A 17,098-nucleotide genomic window follows, 5' to 3' on the forward strand; every position below is an offset into this window, starting at 1 on the left:
TTAAATTTCTATGCTTTATTCATCTTCTTCACCCAAACTAGTTCTTAAATCAGGCTACATCACATCACACACGTGGAATGTTTTGAGCATTTTATAAATAGAAAGGGAGGATCATTATTTGAATAAATATGCTTTATAAAGTCTAAGAAATTTCCCTAACTCTCAAAGAAATATGTAATTCTCAATAATTGATATACAAATTTAAAATGAAAACAATGGAATTCTGGGAAAGAGCTCAGTAAGGCACTTTTATTTCTTAGAATTATTCAAATGGCAACTCCATTCCTCACTCTCTAATACTAGACACCATTAAGCTGGAATCACATGAAATTGCTGTTTTCATAGGTCAAAAATGGTCAAATATCAGTAATTTCACATGGTTCGACCTAATCTAAGGTTTTAGCACTAAAAGTATAGGAAATTTCTTATAAACTGATTTGAATGTTAGGCTTCTCTATATTTTAAGTGCTTTCAATTAAGTCAACAGGGAAAAACGAGAGGAAAAAAGGTGAGAAGGTAAAATCATTCATTTTAACTCTGCTGTAGACCAATACCAGATATTTGGGGTCTACTGTGAGCTTTACCACTAGCAGTGTTAGTTAGGCGAATCATGTAATCAAGTGGATCTTGTTTTATTTGTCATACGTGACATCAATGGTTTTCAAAAAATTATTTGCAAAGACAAAATCCTAACCTGTTTTGGAAATCCAAATAATGAAGCAGACAAAAGTTAATCTGAAAGAAAAGGTAAGGGGTCCAGAGCTCTGCATGCTTATCCTCCTGAGTCAGGAGAACAGTCTGAAAACTACTGTTCTACCTGGGCCCATCCAGTATTTGATATGAATAATCTTGGGAGTCATAGAATCATTTCTAGGATTTCCGGCTCTTTCCTTTTTAAAAATTAAAATGGTATGACTGTTTATAAAGCTTATTGGAAATTTTAAATAATTTTCTAATTGTTAGAACTTATAATTAGGTTTGAATATTTTAGAAAGTAGTTTACCTGTTTGCAACTGTATTTTTAGATGGAATACCATCAAAAACGATGACTCGATCTGCTAGATAGGTGGCCATGATGAAGTCATGTTCCACAACAAAGGCTGTCTTCTTAGCATGGAGTATGAAACTAATAAAACAAAGGATTTTGAAATCTTTTATAGTTTTATATCGTGAAACAGTCAAATGCTAGTATTAAGCACAGTTGTATGCCAGTACATATAATCAAAAGTAATACTCTTAAGAGCAGGACATTACCGTTTGACAACTCGAGCTGCCATCAGTCTTTGCTCAGAATCCAAATATGCAGATGGTTCATCAATTAAATAGACATCAGCAGGTTTGCCCAAACAAAGAGCTAAAGCTACTCGCTGCAGCTCACCACCAGATAACGTCTGCACCTATTTGGAGAACAAGTTTAGCAAACTATGTAGAGACATCCAAAGTTTAAAACAATAAAAATAATTATTTTAGAGTACCTCTTGATCAATGATGTTTTCAATTTGCAGAGGCTTCATTACATCAGTCACAAATTGTGGATGAGTATAAGCATCTCTTATCTTTTCATGTAGTAACTGTCGAACACTTCCCTGTTTTTAATGGAAAAAGCATTGAAATTTTATTTCAGTACAGAACTACTCTAAGTATAAATCTTGACAAAGTTAAGCTCCAGAGCAAAAGTATATCAATTTGCCACCAAGAGATATCAATAGCGTTTTTATGCTTATCCATCATCTATGGCATCTTTTGAGATTTTTTTAATTAAAAATCCACCATGTCTGACAACTAAAAAAAGCAATAATCTTAAAATTTGAAAGTAGTAAATGATGAATGTTTCTGGGGAAAAATCCTTTGAGAATAGGAGTAATTCTCAAGGTCAATGTGAGTATCCAATAACCTTACGCAATCAGTAAGATAACACAAAATGCATGATAATGTGATTGAGACAAATCTTAAGAAGCCTTTTGTTTATTATCTCAGGAGAGGGCTGAGTTGGAAAACTTAAAAGCTAAGCTAATAGAAAGTATCAACAAATAAGATATTTATTGTAAGCTAAGCTATCTCAAATAGGCCTAACAGAGTGCGTGTTGAGGTACTGAGTGTAGATACTGTAGTTAAAAAGTTCATTACAACACCTGTAGAAACAGAAGGACGTAACTTCACGTCCTCAACGTTCATCCATATTGTAACATGTTATCAGTATTTTATTTCTTTTTATGGCTAAATAACACTATCTTCTATGGATATAAAACTGTACAGAAACTAACTTGGAGAAGAATTTTGATATGATGAAAGCTATACGTGTGTGTGTGTGTGTGTGTGTGTGTATACACATATATAGATAGAGATATATATACATATATAAAAACTTTTCTTTAATAACCAAAGAACAGAATAATAACTCACAGTTGATTTGGGACTGATTTTCTGTGGCTTATAACTGACATTTAGAACTGGTACTTCTCCTGCAAAATACAGCAAATAAATAAAATACTGAAAACCACCCAGATCTTTAAAGTTTACTATGTGCAAAGAGTAAAAGTATTCAACGTTCTAACAGTACCTCCTTCATCAGGTTTGAGTCTTCCAGCAAGCATTCTGATAAACGTCGTTTTACCGGTGCCTGGCAATACAACACACAACAAACTGACTTGAAACAGGCTTCACATTTAGAGTAAATCACTATGTACTACTGAGTTTTAATTGAGAAATTAGTTTTAAAGATATACACTGAGATTACTGAATTCTGAAAGTTATATAGAAAAATACTTGTATGATTCAGTTCTCCAGTATCACTCTAGACTAATTAGGAGAAATATAAACTAGTTAAAGCTTATAATGACCATTTTAATAAATGGTAGGTCTATAAAGTCTAAGTCCTGGGTTACTTGACTTAGTTAAAATAATGCACACAATTTATTAAGATAGTATACTGCTGTTATGATTGATACCATCATTTATAAAGTCCATTTACATAAAATATTGAAGTTAATTTCAGAGCAGCTAAAAATTCCTCTATTAACTAAAGATTGATACATTGCAACAATCCTCATAAAAAGTTTTTCTTTTACAATTTTGTAAGCTGTAAGTATACAACTGAAATCTTTTTTTAAAATCATGAAAGCAATACCAGATACTTGGTACTCAAATTCATCTCACAGTTATATTTATGACAGCAATCTAATATTAAAAAACACTGGTGAGGGGCCAGCCCAGTGGTGCAGTGGTTAGATGTGCACATTCTGCTTTGGCAGCCCAGAGTTCACCGGTTTGGATCCCGGGTGTGGATATGGCACCGCTTGGGCAGGCTATGCTGTGGTGGGCGTCCCATATGTAAAGTAGAGGAGGATGGGCATGGATGTTGGCGCAGGGCCAGTCTTCCTCAGCCTCCCCAAAAAAATGCTGGCGATATAACTATTTACAAAAGTAGACTAGCCTAAATTTAAAGTAAGAAAAGCTCCAAATGGAGGAGTGTAAGGAAAAAATTTTAAACTCGATTGCTTCTGAATTACCAATTTATCTTTATCCTCTCCTTCCTAGTCAGTTTCCAAGACGAATAAATGCTCTATCAATTTATATAAAGAAAAACCAGCTTAGCAAAACATCTTATTTTCACTGAAAGTTACAAACCAAAATAGGAAATATGAACTTGACTGAATGACAGTGAGACTAAATCATACAATGTCACCAAATGTCAACTACACTGAAAAATGTATGGATTCACTCAATGACATTCTTCACAGAAAGAGAACAAAGAATCCTAAAAATCACAGGGGGCAACAAAAGACCCTGAATTACTAAAGCAATCCCGAGAAAAAAAGAACAAAGCTGGAGGCATCACAATCTCTGACTTCAAAATATACTACAAAGCTACAGTAATCAAAACAGCATGGTACTGGTACAAAAACAGGCACACAGATCAATGGTACAGAATCGAAAGCCCAGAAATAAGACCACACATCTACGGACAGCTATTCTTTAACAAAGGAGCAAAGAACATACAATGGAGAAAGGAAAGTCTCTTCAATAAATGGTGTTGGGAAAACTGGACAGCCACAGGTAAAAGAATGAAAGCAGACCATTCTCTTACGCTATTCACAAAAATAAACTCAAAATGGATCAAAGACTTGAAGGTAAGACCTGAAATCATAACACTTCTAGAATAAAATACAGGCAGTACACTCTTTGACACTGCTCTTAAAAGGATCTTTTTGGACCATGTCTTCTCGGACAAGGGAAAGAGAAGAAAGAATAAACAAATGGGCCTTCATCAGAGTAAAGAGCTTCTACAAGGCAAGGGAAAACAGGATTGAAACGAAAAGACAACCCACCAACTGGGAAAAAATATTTGCAAATCCTATATCAGACAAAGGGTTAATCTCCATAATATATAAAGTATTCACACAACAGCAGCAAAATCAAACAACCTGATCAAAAAATGGGCAGAGGATATGAACAGACATTTCTCCAAAGAAGATATAAAGATGGCCAATAGGCACATGAAAAGATGCTCAACATTACTGATCATCATGGAAATGGAAATCAAAACTACACTAAGACATGACCTTATACCCGTTAGAATGGCTATAATAACCAAGACAAAAAATAACAAATGTTAGAGAGGTTAGGGAGAAAAAGGAACCCTCACACACTGCTGGTGGGAATGCAAACTGGTATCAGCCACTATGGAAAACAGTATGGAGATTTTTCAAAAAACCAAAAATAGAAATACCTATATGATCCAGCCATCCCACTACTGGGTATCTATCCAAAGAACTTGAAATCAACAATTCAAAGAGACTTATGCACCCTTATGTTCACTGCAGCAATACAAAAAAAATGACAAAATTGTCCCATTCACAACAACATGGATGGACCTTGAGGATATTATGTTAAGCAAAATAAGCCAGATACACAAATACTGTATGACTGCACTCATATGTGGAAGATAAACACATGGACAAAGAACTATTTAGCGCTTACCAGGGGGAAGGGAGGTGGGGAGTGGGCACAAAGGGTGAAGGTGCACCTATAAGATGACTGACTAATAATAACTTACAACTGAAATTTCACAACGTTGTAAACTATCATAACCGCCCCCCCCCGCCCCCCCAAAAAGTATGGATTCAATCCAGCTCTCAGACTGACTGAGTCAAAGTTTTTCAGGGAATAGTTAAAACGAATGGATAGAAAGAACAGACTTTCAAATATCACAAAATAAGGAAAACTTACCATTTTCCCCCAACATCACCATGATTTCAGAATCTGTAAACTCTCCAGCTACAATTGTTAGCTCAAACTCTCCCATCTTTTTCTTCATCCCGGGATATTTATACATACACATCTTTTTAACTTCTTCTTCATTTGCTGTCTCTGCCACTTTAAAAACAAGTGATGCATCTCTGAATCTCAAGTTCTCTGTCGGAACGTAGCCATCCAAAAAAATGTTTATGCCTGTCGGAAAATCATTGACAAGAGATTAGTAAAGATCAATTAAAGATTAAACATTTTATACAGCAAGAAATTATCATATAAGCCAAAATCCTAAACTCTCTTGGGAGCAATCTACACATAGATTTTAAATTTCTGTGGATTTATGATAACATGCAGTGATAACATGATGTTTTATGTATCTAATGCAAGTTTAAATAACTCATGCATGCCCTATGTTCACTGCAGAATTATTTCACTAGCCAAGATATGAAAGCAACCTAAGTGTCCATTGATAGATGAATGGATAAAGACGTGGTATGTGTGTGTATATATATATATATATATACACACAATGGAGTATCACTCAGGCATAAAAAAAATTAAATTCTTGCCATTTGCGACAACATGGATGGAGTTAGAGGGTATTATGCTAAGTGAAATGAGTCAGAAAGAGCAAGACAAATACCATATGACTTCACTTATATGTGGAATCCAAAAAACAAAACAAACAACAAAACAGAAAGAGCCTCAAAGATAGAGAAAACAAACCGGTGGTTGCCAGAGGGGAGAAGAGTAGGAGGACAGAACAAATAGGTGAAGGAGATTATGAGATATAAACTTCTAGTTATATAATATTTTAATAACTTTACATGGTGAGAGATGGTAACTAGACTTATGCTGATCATTTTGTAATGTATAAAAATGTCTAATCACTATGTTGTACACCTGAAACTAATATTATACGAAAAATGACAAGTAAAAATGGAATATTTTCCTAGATTGACATAAAATGATACAAAATAGTTTGGGAAATAATTTTTCAAATAAACAATCTGAGTTAAGAGTATTCATTTTCACATGAGACAAAACTACATACTGAGGTTACAATTTACTGTGGTTTTTTCAGATTAATTTTGTAGGTTTGTAAGAAATTTATAATAATGAACTAACTTCATTTAACATTTTTTTGGGCTTTACTGTTCAAAGATAAACACCATTATCTAAACAGATTTTAGTAACTGAAAGTAAACTAAAATATTGTACATGAGAATTTCTCCACACAAGTTGTTAAAATCCACAGTGGCAGACACACAAAAATGAAAAAGGTTATTTGGGAAACAATGAAAAGATTGTTTTAAAGTGTTTCTATACAAAAGTGAAATAAGAAAAAGCTAGTAGCTAAAGTTTTGGAAGGTCTTGAAAGAAAGCCTAAGACTGTTACTCATTTCATCTGGAGTTGAGAGCTGCATCAGGGGGCCTGTATCCTTAGCCTAAAACATAGGCATTCAATAAATATTTGCTGACAGAATAAATAAATAGATACATTTACTCTGCCAAAACTAGCATGTTTTTTGATCTTGGACTACTTAAAAATTTTAAGTGTGAGGTTAAAAAATTAATACCCCAAATTAAAACATAAACTGGAAGAAGCCTTAGTGGCCATTTAGTCAAAGTGCCTAAAAGTCTTATTAGACTTTTGGACAGTCTTATTCCCACACACTTAAGATACAGATAAATTTCAAACATGAAAACAAGATGAGCACTAAATGAATTTTAAGAGTTTCACTACTGGTATTGGCCTGTCAAAGATAAAAGTTGAAGACGCCAATGATGCTGAAGTCAAAATATAAAAGAAACTTTTAATACAGCAAGTTGATAAAGCATTTCTACCCACCCCAACAGAAAATTCTCCAAAAAGAGGTTTTGTATAACAACTGATATATATATATATATATATCTCCTTACATATACATTCTGTTCAGTGAGTACATTCCATAAGACTGGAGTTTTGGATAAATAATATTATAGCAACATGTAACTACTTAACATCAACAATAATATATTTTCTAAGCAACAGAGTGAAAAAAAATACAGCATTTATGAAAACAGTTTTTCAAGTTACCTTCTCTTACACTAAAAGGCATAGTGACAACACCATAAGCACTTGGTACGCCATATAAACAGCAGATGAAGTCAGAGAGATAGTCTAATACACTTAGATCATGTTCCACCACAATGATATATCTGAAAATCAACATAGATTTTTATTTTTAAATGTAATATAACATACATAATTAAAATTATATTCAATTATAATTAAAACTCAACTTTTTTTACTATAGAATAAACTTCAGGAAAATAGATGTATTTTTAAATTAAGTGTAAAGACCATATTAAGCAAAAGCCATAAAACATTTTCTTTAAGACTCATTATCAATGTTCATATTTCAAAATGTTTACCTAAACTAAAAGAAAACAAGTTAATATGAAAGAGTTTATGGATATATGAAATGTGTTTTGCTAATAAAGAACGTACTTTTAAACTTTACAAAGTAGAAACAAATATAACAGACTTAAATCAGATGTAGCCTAAACCGTTTATGCTATTCAACATGGGCTCAATTCAAGAAGGGCTTATGCATTAAGCCCTTCTACTTGTCCTGTCTCATGCTAGCTATAGTAGAGGATACATAAAAAACATGACAGAGAACCTTAACCAGAGAACTTTCAATTTTGCTGGGGAAGGTAAGGAATAGATACGAAACAACAGCAAAAGACGACATAGCAAAATATCTTCTACAGATAAAACCAAGAGGTCAGAAAGGAAATAGGTTAGTGTGTTCTGGAGCACTTTATAAATGGGATGGGATATGACATGACTTTTGAAGTGATAAGAAAAAGTATTGTTAGTGTAGAAACTATTAGACAAGTCATGAAGCTTTTATGCAGCACTTTATTCCTATTCAACTTAGTTCAGTTTGTTCAAAAAGCAATGTCCTGCAAACACATCAAATTCCAACTTTATCTATCAGCTTCCTGTACAAATAAAAACTCTCCAGATTTGTATTAATGGAATCATCACTCCCATAAAAAGTGACATTTTATTCACAGTGATCTATTATTTAAATTGTCAAGTGTGTGAACTCTTAACAATGTCTTGTGTCTATTTCACCCTTCTCTTCCTCTGCCTAAATTCTAGTTCAGGTTCTCATTATGTTCCTTCCAATATTGCAACAGACTTTTGACAAATCTCATTTTCTTCAGGTCCTCAGATGTGGCCTGCAGCTCCAAATGAAACACATAACATCCTTAAGACTTTTTTCAAAATCTTCCAAAACTTCAGCTATTATTTTCTCTTATTTCATATATATGTAGGACACACTGAAAAATGGATCTCTCATTGTTTCCTGAATAGTCCACTTTTCCATATTTGTATCTAAGGGCTATTCTCTCTCCTAAATGGTCTCATGCCTAAATCCTTACCTGCTGAAATCCGCCTTAACCCTCTGAGGTCCATCTCAAATCCTACCTTTGTAGGAATACCCTCCCTAATACGCAGATGAACTTTCTTTCCCCCACTCTTGAACTCTTGTAACTCTGAACTGATACTTGGACTTTGTTATTTTTGAGTACCCCTACAACTTGCCCATAAAACACCTTGAAGACAAACTATAACACATTTTAGCACCTCTATGATCTTTAGTCTTGTGCTATGTACCGAACAGATATTTAATAAAGTTGCTGAATGACAAAATGAAGAATTTGGACTTATGCTAATTGGCAATGGGGAAATTGGTAGGTTCTTAAACAGCATTGTCCAGTAAAACTTTCTGTGATTGTGGAAATGTTCTATCCCCATGTTGTCTCACGTGGTAGCAAGTAGCTACTTGGAACATGGAGCACTTGGAATGTGACTAGTGTGACTGAAGAAATAAATTTTTAATTTTAATTAAAATTAAAATAGCAACATACAGCTAGAGGCGACCGCACAGTTCTAGAATAAGAGAATGGTATGAAAAAAACACTTCAGAAAGATTAATCTGGCAAGAATTTTCTTTTTTTAGGAAGCTATCACAGTAATCCAGGTCTCAGGTGACAAAAGCAGGAATATAAAACAAGGTGGGGGCAAGCTTAATATGAACAGGAAATATTAAGAGGATATGTTTTCTACCATGAGGGTGCTAAGCATCAATAAAAACAGCAAATCACTCAAGTGAGCCAATACTCATCCTGCCTTGGTGTCTTTGTTGGCAATATTCCATTATCTGGAATAATTCTCTACTTTTTATCCTTAAAATCTTCAAAGCCCAGTGTAAAGCAGCATGCTATTATCGACTAGTTTTTAATTTGCTTTGAAAAGAAAAAAGTCAAATCTCCTTGATTTCCCTACCTTCAAATGAAGCTTATGCAAAAGTCCAAAATGTAAAAAAGATTTAGGTGAGCTATTCTATTCTCTGAGGGTTTGGCAAGAAACAGAAATCTACAGCATAATGAGAAATCTATGCTGTGAATATTTACACTCTACAACTAATTTTGGGTTACTTATTGGTTTTTAATATCACTAAAGATCTTCTTAGAGGTCAAATTTAGAAAACCTATTGCATTATTATTCCGCTCTCCAATCTATCCTCTCTTTCTTGTTGTTTATGACCTTCAAAATTTTTTTACAGCATTAAAGACTGAAAGTATACCTTGACATGCAGAATTTCAGGATGCACATATACTTCCTGTAACTTTTTATCATCAATCACTAGAGATTAGTTTAACCTTATACCTATAAATAAGAACCAGTACATTTGTAAAAATGTCTAACATTAATTTCACTGACTCTGTCAATCTAATTTGTTTTGATGTGCCATCCCTATTACAATTAAAGTCACTGCCCTGTCAAATATAGGACTGTAGTGATTTGCCTAAATATTTACATACTGAGATACATGTCACCTGGGTGTAGAATACTATCCTTTCAGTTCTCCTTTTTATTATGGTTAGGATGTTATTTGATGTTAAAAAAAAAAATTGTGTGTGAAGGCAGATATCTATAACTTTCATTTCAGTATAATAAAGAGGTATAAAAACATATCAAAAAAGCGGCTAGGGTGTATTCTTTTCTTTACCAGATTGTAAAGTCCTTGAAGACCGGGACTATATTTCATATTCTTTTTTCTTTTTGAGGATGATTAGCCTTGAGCTAACATCTGCTGCCAATCCTCCTCTTTTTGCTAAGGAAGACTGGCCCTGAGCTAACATCCATGCCTATCTTTCTCCACTTTATATGTGGGATGACTACCACAGCATGGCTTGCCAAGGGGTGTCATGTCTGAACCCAGGATCCGAACCAGTGAACCCTGGGCCGCGAAGTGGAACATGCGCACTTAACCGCTGCGCCACTGGGCCAGCCCCTACATTTCATATTCTTACATTCCCCCAAGAGCCTATCATAACGCCCAGGCTATCTATGAAGTGAAAATTATGGGTACTATTTGGCCCAACTAGGGTTGTCTCTTTATCATTGATATACTAAGTTTCACTTCAAAGCATGTAGATGAATCATTTGCTCCTTGAATCATAAGTTTTTCATGGCTTTATTTTTCAAAGTCCTATTAAGCTATATGTAAATAGTCTTTTCATTCCATTCTCCATGTCTCTGAACTTCCCTTACATATTTCAAACTCATTCTTTCTCTGCTGCATTCTGGTAATTTGTTCAGATCAACTTTTTCAGGTTTCTAATGTTCTTCTCTGCTGTCCCTAACCTATCTATAATCTGTCCAGTGAGCTTTCAAATGTCACAACTATACTGATTTCTAGATTTGTATGGGTTTTTTTTGAACATTTACCTATTGCTTGTAGTATCATATTCTTAGGGTTTGAATCCTTTTATGTTTTTATTTATTTTAAACATTATGTTATAGTCTCTTTGAGAATGTCACCTGAAGGTCTAATCCTGCTGTTTGTTGTCTACTGACTCATTTGCAGACAGTTTCCTCCTGTCATTTATAACCGTGGATTTGAGCTCACAAGTCTACCTCTAGGAATCTTGTGTGACCAGGGTTGAGGGCATACCCCTCCAGAGTGGTTTTATGTTTGCTTCTGCTTGGTACAATAGGACTAAAGATTCTAGGATCCTCTTTTTGTGTTACTTTCTTGCCATGGAAGAGTTCTTAGACTCCCCTGGTTATATAAATTTCAATTCCATATCCAAGTGAGTCGCTGGTCCATGAATAGATTTGAAGGGAAGCCATCCCTCCAAGCCCGAAGAGCTCAGTGAGTGGCAGACATATGCTTCCTTGACATCTTCATGTGCTTGTGCTTTTGCTGAGAAAGCAGTCCTTTGAGAGTCCTTGCATTACATGTGTGATAATCCAACTTAAAGCCTTGCTTCTTGCCCACAAGTGGTTGTTAAAGCCCAAGACCTAATACAGAGATGAGCATCATCCCTCAGGAAAGCCATGTCCTTGTCTCTTCTCTTTATAGTTTTCTTTGGTTTTTGATCCTTAGGGATTTCTCTTGCTTTCTTCTAAGATCAGCCGTGTATTAAATCAGTCACTAAGCAGAGGCATAAAAAATCCTGGGCTCTGGTCACAGCTTTGCCATATAGTAAATTTGCAACCTAGAACAAATAACTAGCTTGTCTGACCTTAAACTTCTTCATCTGCAAAATGGGAATACCACCTAAACATCTTAACTTGTAAGATTACTATGAGAGGCTCAAATGAGATAATGGATTTAAAAACTCTCCAAACTACAAAGGCACCCCATAAATACAGGGTTTTTGTCATTACTTAACAGAGGTTATAAGAACTCTCTTGTGCTCAGAAAGATCCTGAACCAGAATTACTCCGGTGATCCTTATAATGTTTTAAATTTTCTGTGTGTTTGAGTGACATATCCATTTGAGGATCTGGTAAAAGCTAAGGATCTGCTTCCCACAAATCCATACATATATGCTGGATTTGCGTATCATTTCAGAGTATTCCTAGGCTCTCTGGAACCAGGCATGGTACTAAGTGAATCTTACATTAAGAACCTCTGTTCTAGATAGAGGAAGGTAAATTCAAGTGGTAGCTCCAAATAACCAACATGGAAAACATGAACGTGTATATGACACTGATGGTCCCTGTTTAATCTTTAGAAATCTGTAAAACTCCTCAAACAAAATAACACAGGCATATACCAAATCTGTACTTACCTATCTGGATTTATTAGAGATCGTATAGTAATAGCAGCTTTTAATCGTTGCTTGACATCTAGGTAACTAGAAGGTTCATCAAACATGAAACTACGAAAAAGAAAAACAAATACAATAATTTGAGAGACAAATATGACAATTCTACCTTGCATATTATTTTAAAGCACTGTAATATAGTTTCTGATTTAACAACAACAAAAATCCCCTCTTATACTACTGAGGAGTCCACCCTGTAATGGTAAAAACTTCTGTATTCCGCTCAGAAGTAGAAGAAAAGAAATTATGAACAGCAGGACTGCATATTGAGTCTGGAGAGAGATTCCCAGATTAGGTTAATTTACCAAATGTTATCTCCTCAGGAAAAATATCCTGATATAGTCAGAAGTAATTCAGAGAGCTTATCTCTTATTAACTAAAGTGAGCTGCATTAATGCAAACACAGTTTTTGGAAAGGAGGGCATGGCACAAAATTACAGAATACTTTGTGTGAAGAAGAGCTAGCGTGCATTGGATGCCAGAGTAGAAATGCAGAAAAAGACGGGAGCAATAAATATCTGGGAGAAGAGAGGCAGTAGAAGGTAGGCAGGAAACTTGCCTTTTTCATTTCCCTTTTCTCTCCCACATGGCATGTCACCTTGACTTGGGGTAACCTAAAAAAACCTCATGTTCTACTTAAAGTATTTAAAAAACATGCTGGTCTGGTTGGAGAGCTTAAGTCTTAAAAAATATCCTTGTTATATACAAAAAGAATTTAAATAATAAGTGACTTCATATTAAAAAACTCTGGAACCCATAAGTTGTAAAGTACTTATCTTTATTTATTTATTTAGTTTTTTCTCCTGCGGGAATAACAAGGCGAATGGACAATGGATGTACAACTGCTTCAACCTCTTACCTCAAAAATTAGAAACTTAAGATCCAATTTCCATTAATTTCTTTCAAAACTACTGCTTTATTAGCAGCATTACAAATACAAACTCTACAATAAGGATTAAGATGTACAAAAGTTATAAAGAAACCTACATATCAGCTTTCTGTATGCAGACGACAGCACAAGCAAATCTCTGCAACTCTCCTCCTGAAAGATCTTCAACATTTCGTTCTTTTAGATGGGTTAAATCTACAAAGAACATAGAGGCATTGTCTTCAATGTTGTAAGTTTTATTTTATCTCTTCTAAGTAAAATGAATATTTCATGTCATTCTGGGTTTGAATGATATTTCAGTTGAAAACTGTATAACATATAAAGTAAATAATGACAATTACTAGAAATTTTCCCGTTTATTTCAGTAATCCATACAAAGATTATTTTTATGAGTTAAGTTCAGGCCCTATTAAAACATACACAAAATAAACACTTACCCAGCTGTTGACATACAATTGCTTGTGTCTTTGTTTCATCCTTTCGGTCCAAAATAGATCCCACCGTCCCCTGTGATGATATACCAGAAGTAGTTACTACTATTTTCTATCAACATTAAAATTCTTCCAATATTATAAAGAGTTACAAAGTAAAATAAGTTTTCTTTGATATATCTTTTATACCTCTACCTATATCTAGAATGCATAAATTCCTCCTAAAAAGCAAACTGACCTTTGCAGCCTTGGGAATCTGGTCAACATACTGAGGTTTGATAATGGCTTTTAGGTCATCTTCTAGAATCTTGGTAAAGTAATTTTGCAATTCAGATCCACGGAAGTAAGTCAAAATTTCTTGCCAATCAGGTGGATCCTAGAAATATAGGTATAATTACATGAATTTAACAACACAATTGCAAAGAGGATGGCTGTTATACAAAATAGAACATATATCCAAATAGAATACTTCTGGCATCTAACTTAAGATTAGAAGTGGATTTAATTTCAAATCAAGGCATACCAACTCAACAGTTTAAGGATGCTCAGAATTATTAGCTATGTAGCAATAACAGATTTTAATTAAAAAGCAAGGACTTCCATCTATATGCAGTTTCTCAGAATTAATTCCACAAATAATCCTGAAAACAAGGACAGTAAAAGAAAAATCACACATACGCTCCTTCAAAGTCTCATAAAACCAACCCAAGACATTCGTTTTTATAAGGTGGTAATACATACGTCATACTTTCCAAGGTTTGGCTTTTGCTTTCCTGCTAAAATTTTTAAAGCAGTTGACTTTCCAATACCATTTGTTCCAACTAATCCCAAAACTTCACCTGGACGAGGAATAGGCAACCTGTCATAAGCATACAAAAATAAAACTCAGACTTAGGCAGAAAAAGTACCATAATATCTGAATGATCTATTTTAATCCACTTGCACTCCACACACATCCATTAATAAGCTAAGAGATATAGGCCAGATATTATTGGCTATTAGAAAAAAAGAAAAAGACAGCCAAGATTAACTTAAACTGTTAATTGTTAGAAATGCATCCATAACCAATATTACTCCAAATTTTATTTTCTCAATTTTCATTCAAAGTCCATTCTAAAGTATAACGATTCTTCTTTACATATAAGGCTTGGTTTTAATGTATAACAAAATGCTTTGCTACAAAATTACATAGCAGGTGCAACCTCACACTGTCTCTTTTTAATTTTGACCTGCCACTTACTTACAAGGAGAGAAGTGCCACATCAACTAGAAATATTCCACTTTATTCTCCCTGCTGCAGTAGGCCCCTTAAAGCTGGCAGGTTGAGAAATACCTTTTTATTAGTTAAATCTAGACTCCCAGATTCAAAATATTAGTGTTCAGCAAATTAAATCTCAAAGAACTCCTGTGATTTAACAATCTATCTCCAAGTTCAGAGTAATATTCTCTGTAGATCATGAGATTAATAGATAAATAAAATCAAACACAAATTCCATTAAACGTTATTTTGGGGATAAGGGTATTTAAATAACTGTGATTTGCAAATCCAATTGTATATTAGATTCACTTGGGGGCTTTTTCAACTTACTGAGGTCCAGACTCTACATTCAGAGATATGACATAATTCAACTGGGCTGAAGGCTAGGCATTAGCAATTTAAAAAAGACCCCCAGGTAATTCTAATGTTAGCCAGAATGAACCACTGACATATTTAATATGATTCTGCATGATAATATTGTATTTCTCTTTAATGGATGATGAATACCACTTTTTTCCATTTTTGCATTTCTCTGAAAATTCCAAATGTATTTTACTCTTGACTGAAGTAAAGAGAAATGTTGACTTGAAAATATACCTGTGAAGTTTGAAGGCATTGGCACAATATCGATGTGTTGTTTCTTTTTCCAAGTTGCTTGGTAAATTGACAATTGATAAGGCGCCAAAGGGGCATTTCTGTTGTTTAAAGTAAAGAATTAATTTTTAGAAAGATACAAATGACTAAAATGGATAGATTAAGAATTTTTCATATGCAATCTTCCAAACATGGGAGTTTCACAAAGATGTAAAGTATTGTTTCATTTCCTTTTCTTTTTCACTTAAAGAATAAAGGTTAAGTTCCATGAAGGCAAGAATCCTATCAACTAATTTTGTATTCCCCTTAGTGACTGGCCTAATCTTAGACATTTAATGTGTGTTTAATATTTATGAAAAACCTTACAGAACTTGAGCAATTTTTGGTCTATGTGTGTGTTTTCTACATTACTAGACAGAAGGCTAAGGCAAGATAAAACATGGCTACTGAGTATACGATTTCATATTCAGTCCATGACAGATGCTTTCCCTCTACTTCCTTCTTCCTGTCTTTGTATGCCTCCTTTTCTACCTTGTAAAGTCCTCTAAGGTCATGGATTGTACCTTTTTTTGGCCTATTTATGTCCCACCAAGAGCTAGCATGATAAGTGCACAGAGCAAGGATTAATGTCTTTCCATTGTGAATTTTAACCACCCCATATGAAAAAGATGCTTCATATGGCAACTAAGTAAATTCACATTAAAAAAAAAGTTGAACTTATTCAAATAACAGTTGACTATCAATCAGATAAATGCCCAAGGGACAAGAATGGCAACAACTGGAAGGTCATTTAAGAGTGGTATTGTTGCTAGAAAAATTTCTCAGGAGTACAGATAACTAAAACTGTACAGATAAAGGTACACCCAAAAAGAATAGCCTCAGATTAGAGATTTAGCAGAACTGTTCACTGAGTTCAGGGGACCAATTAAAAAGTCTCTGCACATAAAGATTTCAGTGAATTCTCATTTCATAAAAGAATATAGAGAATTAAAAAACAAAAACAAAACTCATTATCTAACAAAGTAATTACCACCCTCTAACCAAAACTACTAATTCTTTTTCTCATTTTTTTTTTCAATTTTTTTTCCAGGAAGATTAGCCCTGAGCTAACATCTGCCACCAAACTTCCTCTTTTTGCTGAGGAAGGCTGGCCCTGAGCTAACATCCGTGCCCATCTTTCTCTATTTTATGTGGAATGCCTGCCACAGCATGGGCCAGCAAGCAGTGCATAGGTCCGCACCTGGGATTCGAACAGGTGAACCCCAGGCCATGGAAGGGGAACTTGCAAACTTAACCGCTGTGCCACCAGGCTGCCCCCAAAAACTATTAATTCTTTACATAAAATATTCTTCTGCAAATGAGGTTATCTCTATTTACAGAATTCTCTATTATTCCATCAATGCATATAAAATGCTTATAGGCTACAATAATTTAAACTTCTCTAAATATACAAGGAAAAAAATATCCATACTGTCCATATATGAGGTT

The 17,098-nt window shown here is 34.3% G+C and overlaps 1 protein-coding gene across 1 annotated transcript in view; it reads right to left on the minus strand.

The window, feature by feature from the left end:
• Positions 1 to 17,098, minus strand: part of ABCE1 (ATP binding cassette subfamily E member 1) — a 28,506-nt gene that overhangs the window by 2,719 nt on the left and 8,689 nt on the right. Inside the window, exons 4-16 of the mRNA XM_008515365.2 lie at positions 15,614 to 15,711; positions 14,500 to 14,617; positions 13,997 to 14,134; positions 13,765 to 13,834; positions 13,426 to 13,522; positions 12,403 to 12,492; positions 7,334 to 7,455; positions 5,230 to 5,451; positions 2,561 to 2,620; positions 2,404 to 2,462; positions 1,476 to 1,586; positions 1,255 to 1,397; positions 1,004 to 1,126 (exon numbers count right to left, since the gene is read on the minus strand). Of these exons, the coding sequence (XP_008513587.1) occupies positions 1,004 to 1,126; positions 1,255 to 1,397; positions 1,476 to 1,586; positions 2,404 to 2,462; positions 2,561 to 2,620; positions 5,230 to 5,451; positions 7,334 to 7,455; positions 12,403 to 12,492; positions 13,426 to 13,522; positions 13,765 to 13,834; positions 13,997 to 14,134; positions 14,500 to 14,617; positions 15,614 to 15,711 (1,451 nt within the window). The remainder of the gene's footprint in view (positions 1 to 1,003; positions 1,127 to 1,254; positions 1,398 to 1,475; positions 1,587 to 2,403; positions 2,463 to 2,560; positions 2,621 to 5,229; positions 5,452 to 7,333; positions 7,456 to 12,402; positions 12,493 to 13,425; positions 13,523 to 13,764; positions 13,835 to 13,996; positions 14,135 to 14,499; positions 14,618 to 15,613; positions 15,712 to 17,098) is intronic.

This window comes from Equus przewalskii, chromosome 2 (assembly GCF_037783145.1).
Source record: "Equus przewalskii isolate Varuska chromosome 2, EquPr2, whole genome shotgun sequence".
In the NCBI taxonomy this organism is placed as follows: Eukaryota; Metazoa; Chordata; class Mammalia; order Perissodactyla; family Equidae; genus Equus; species Equus przewalskii.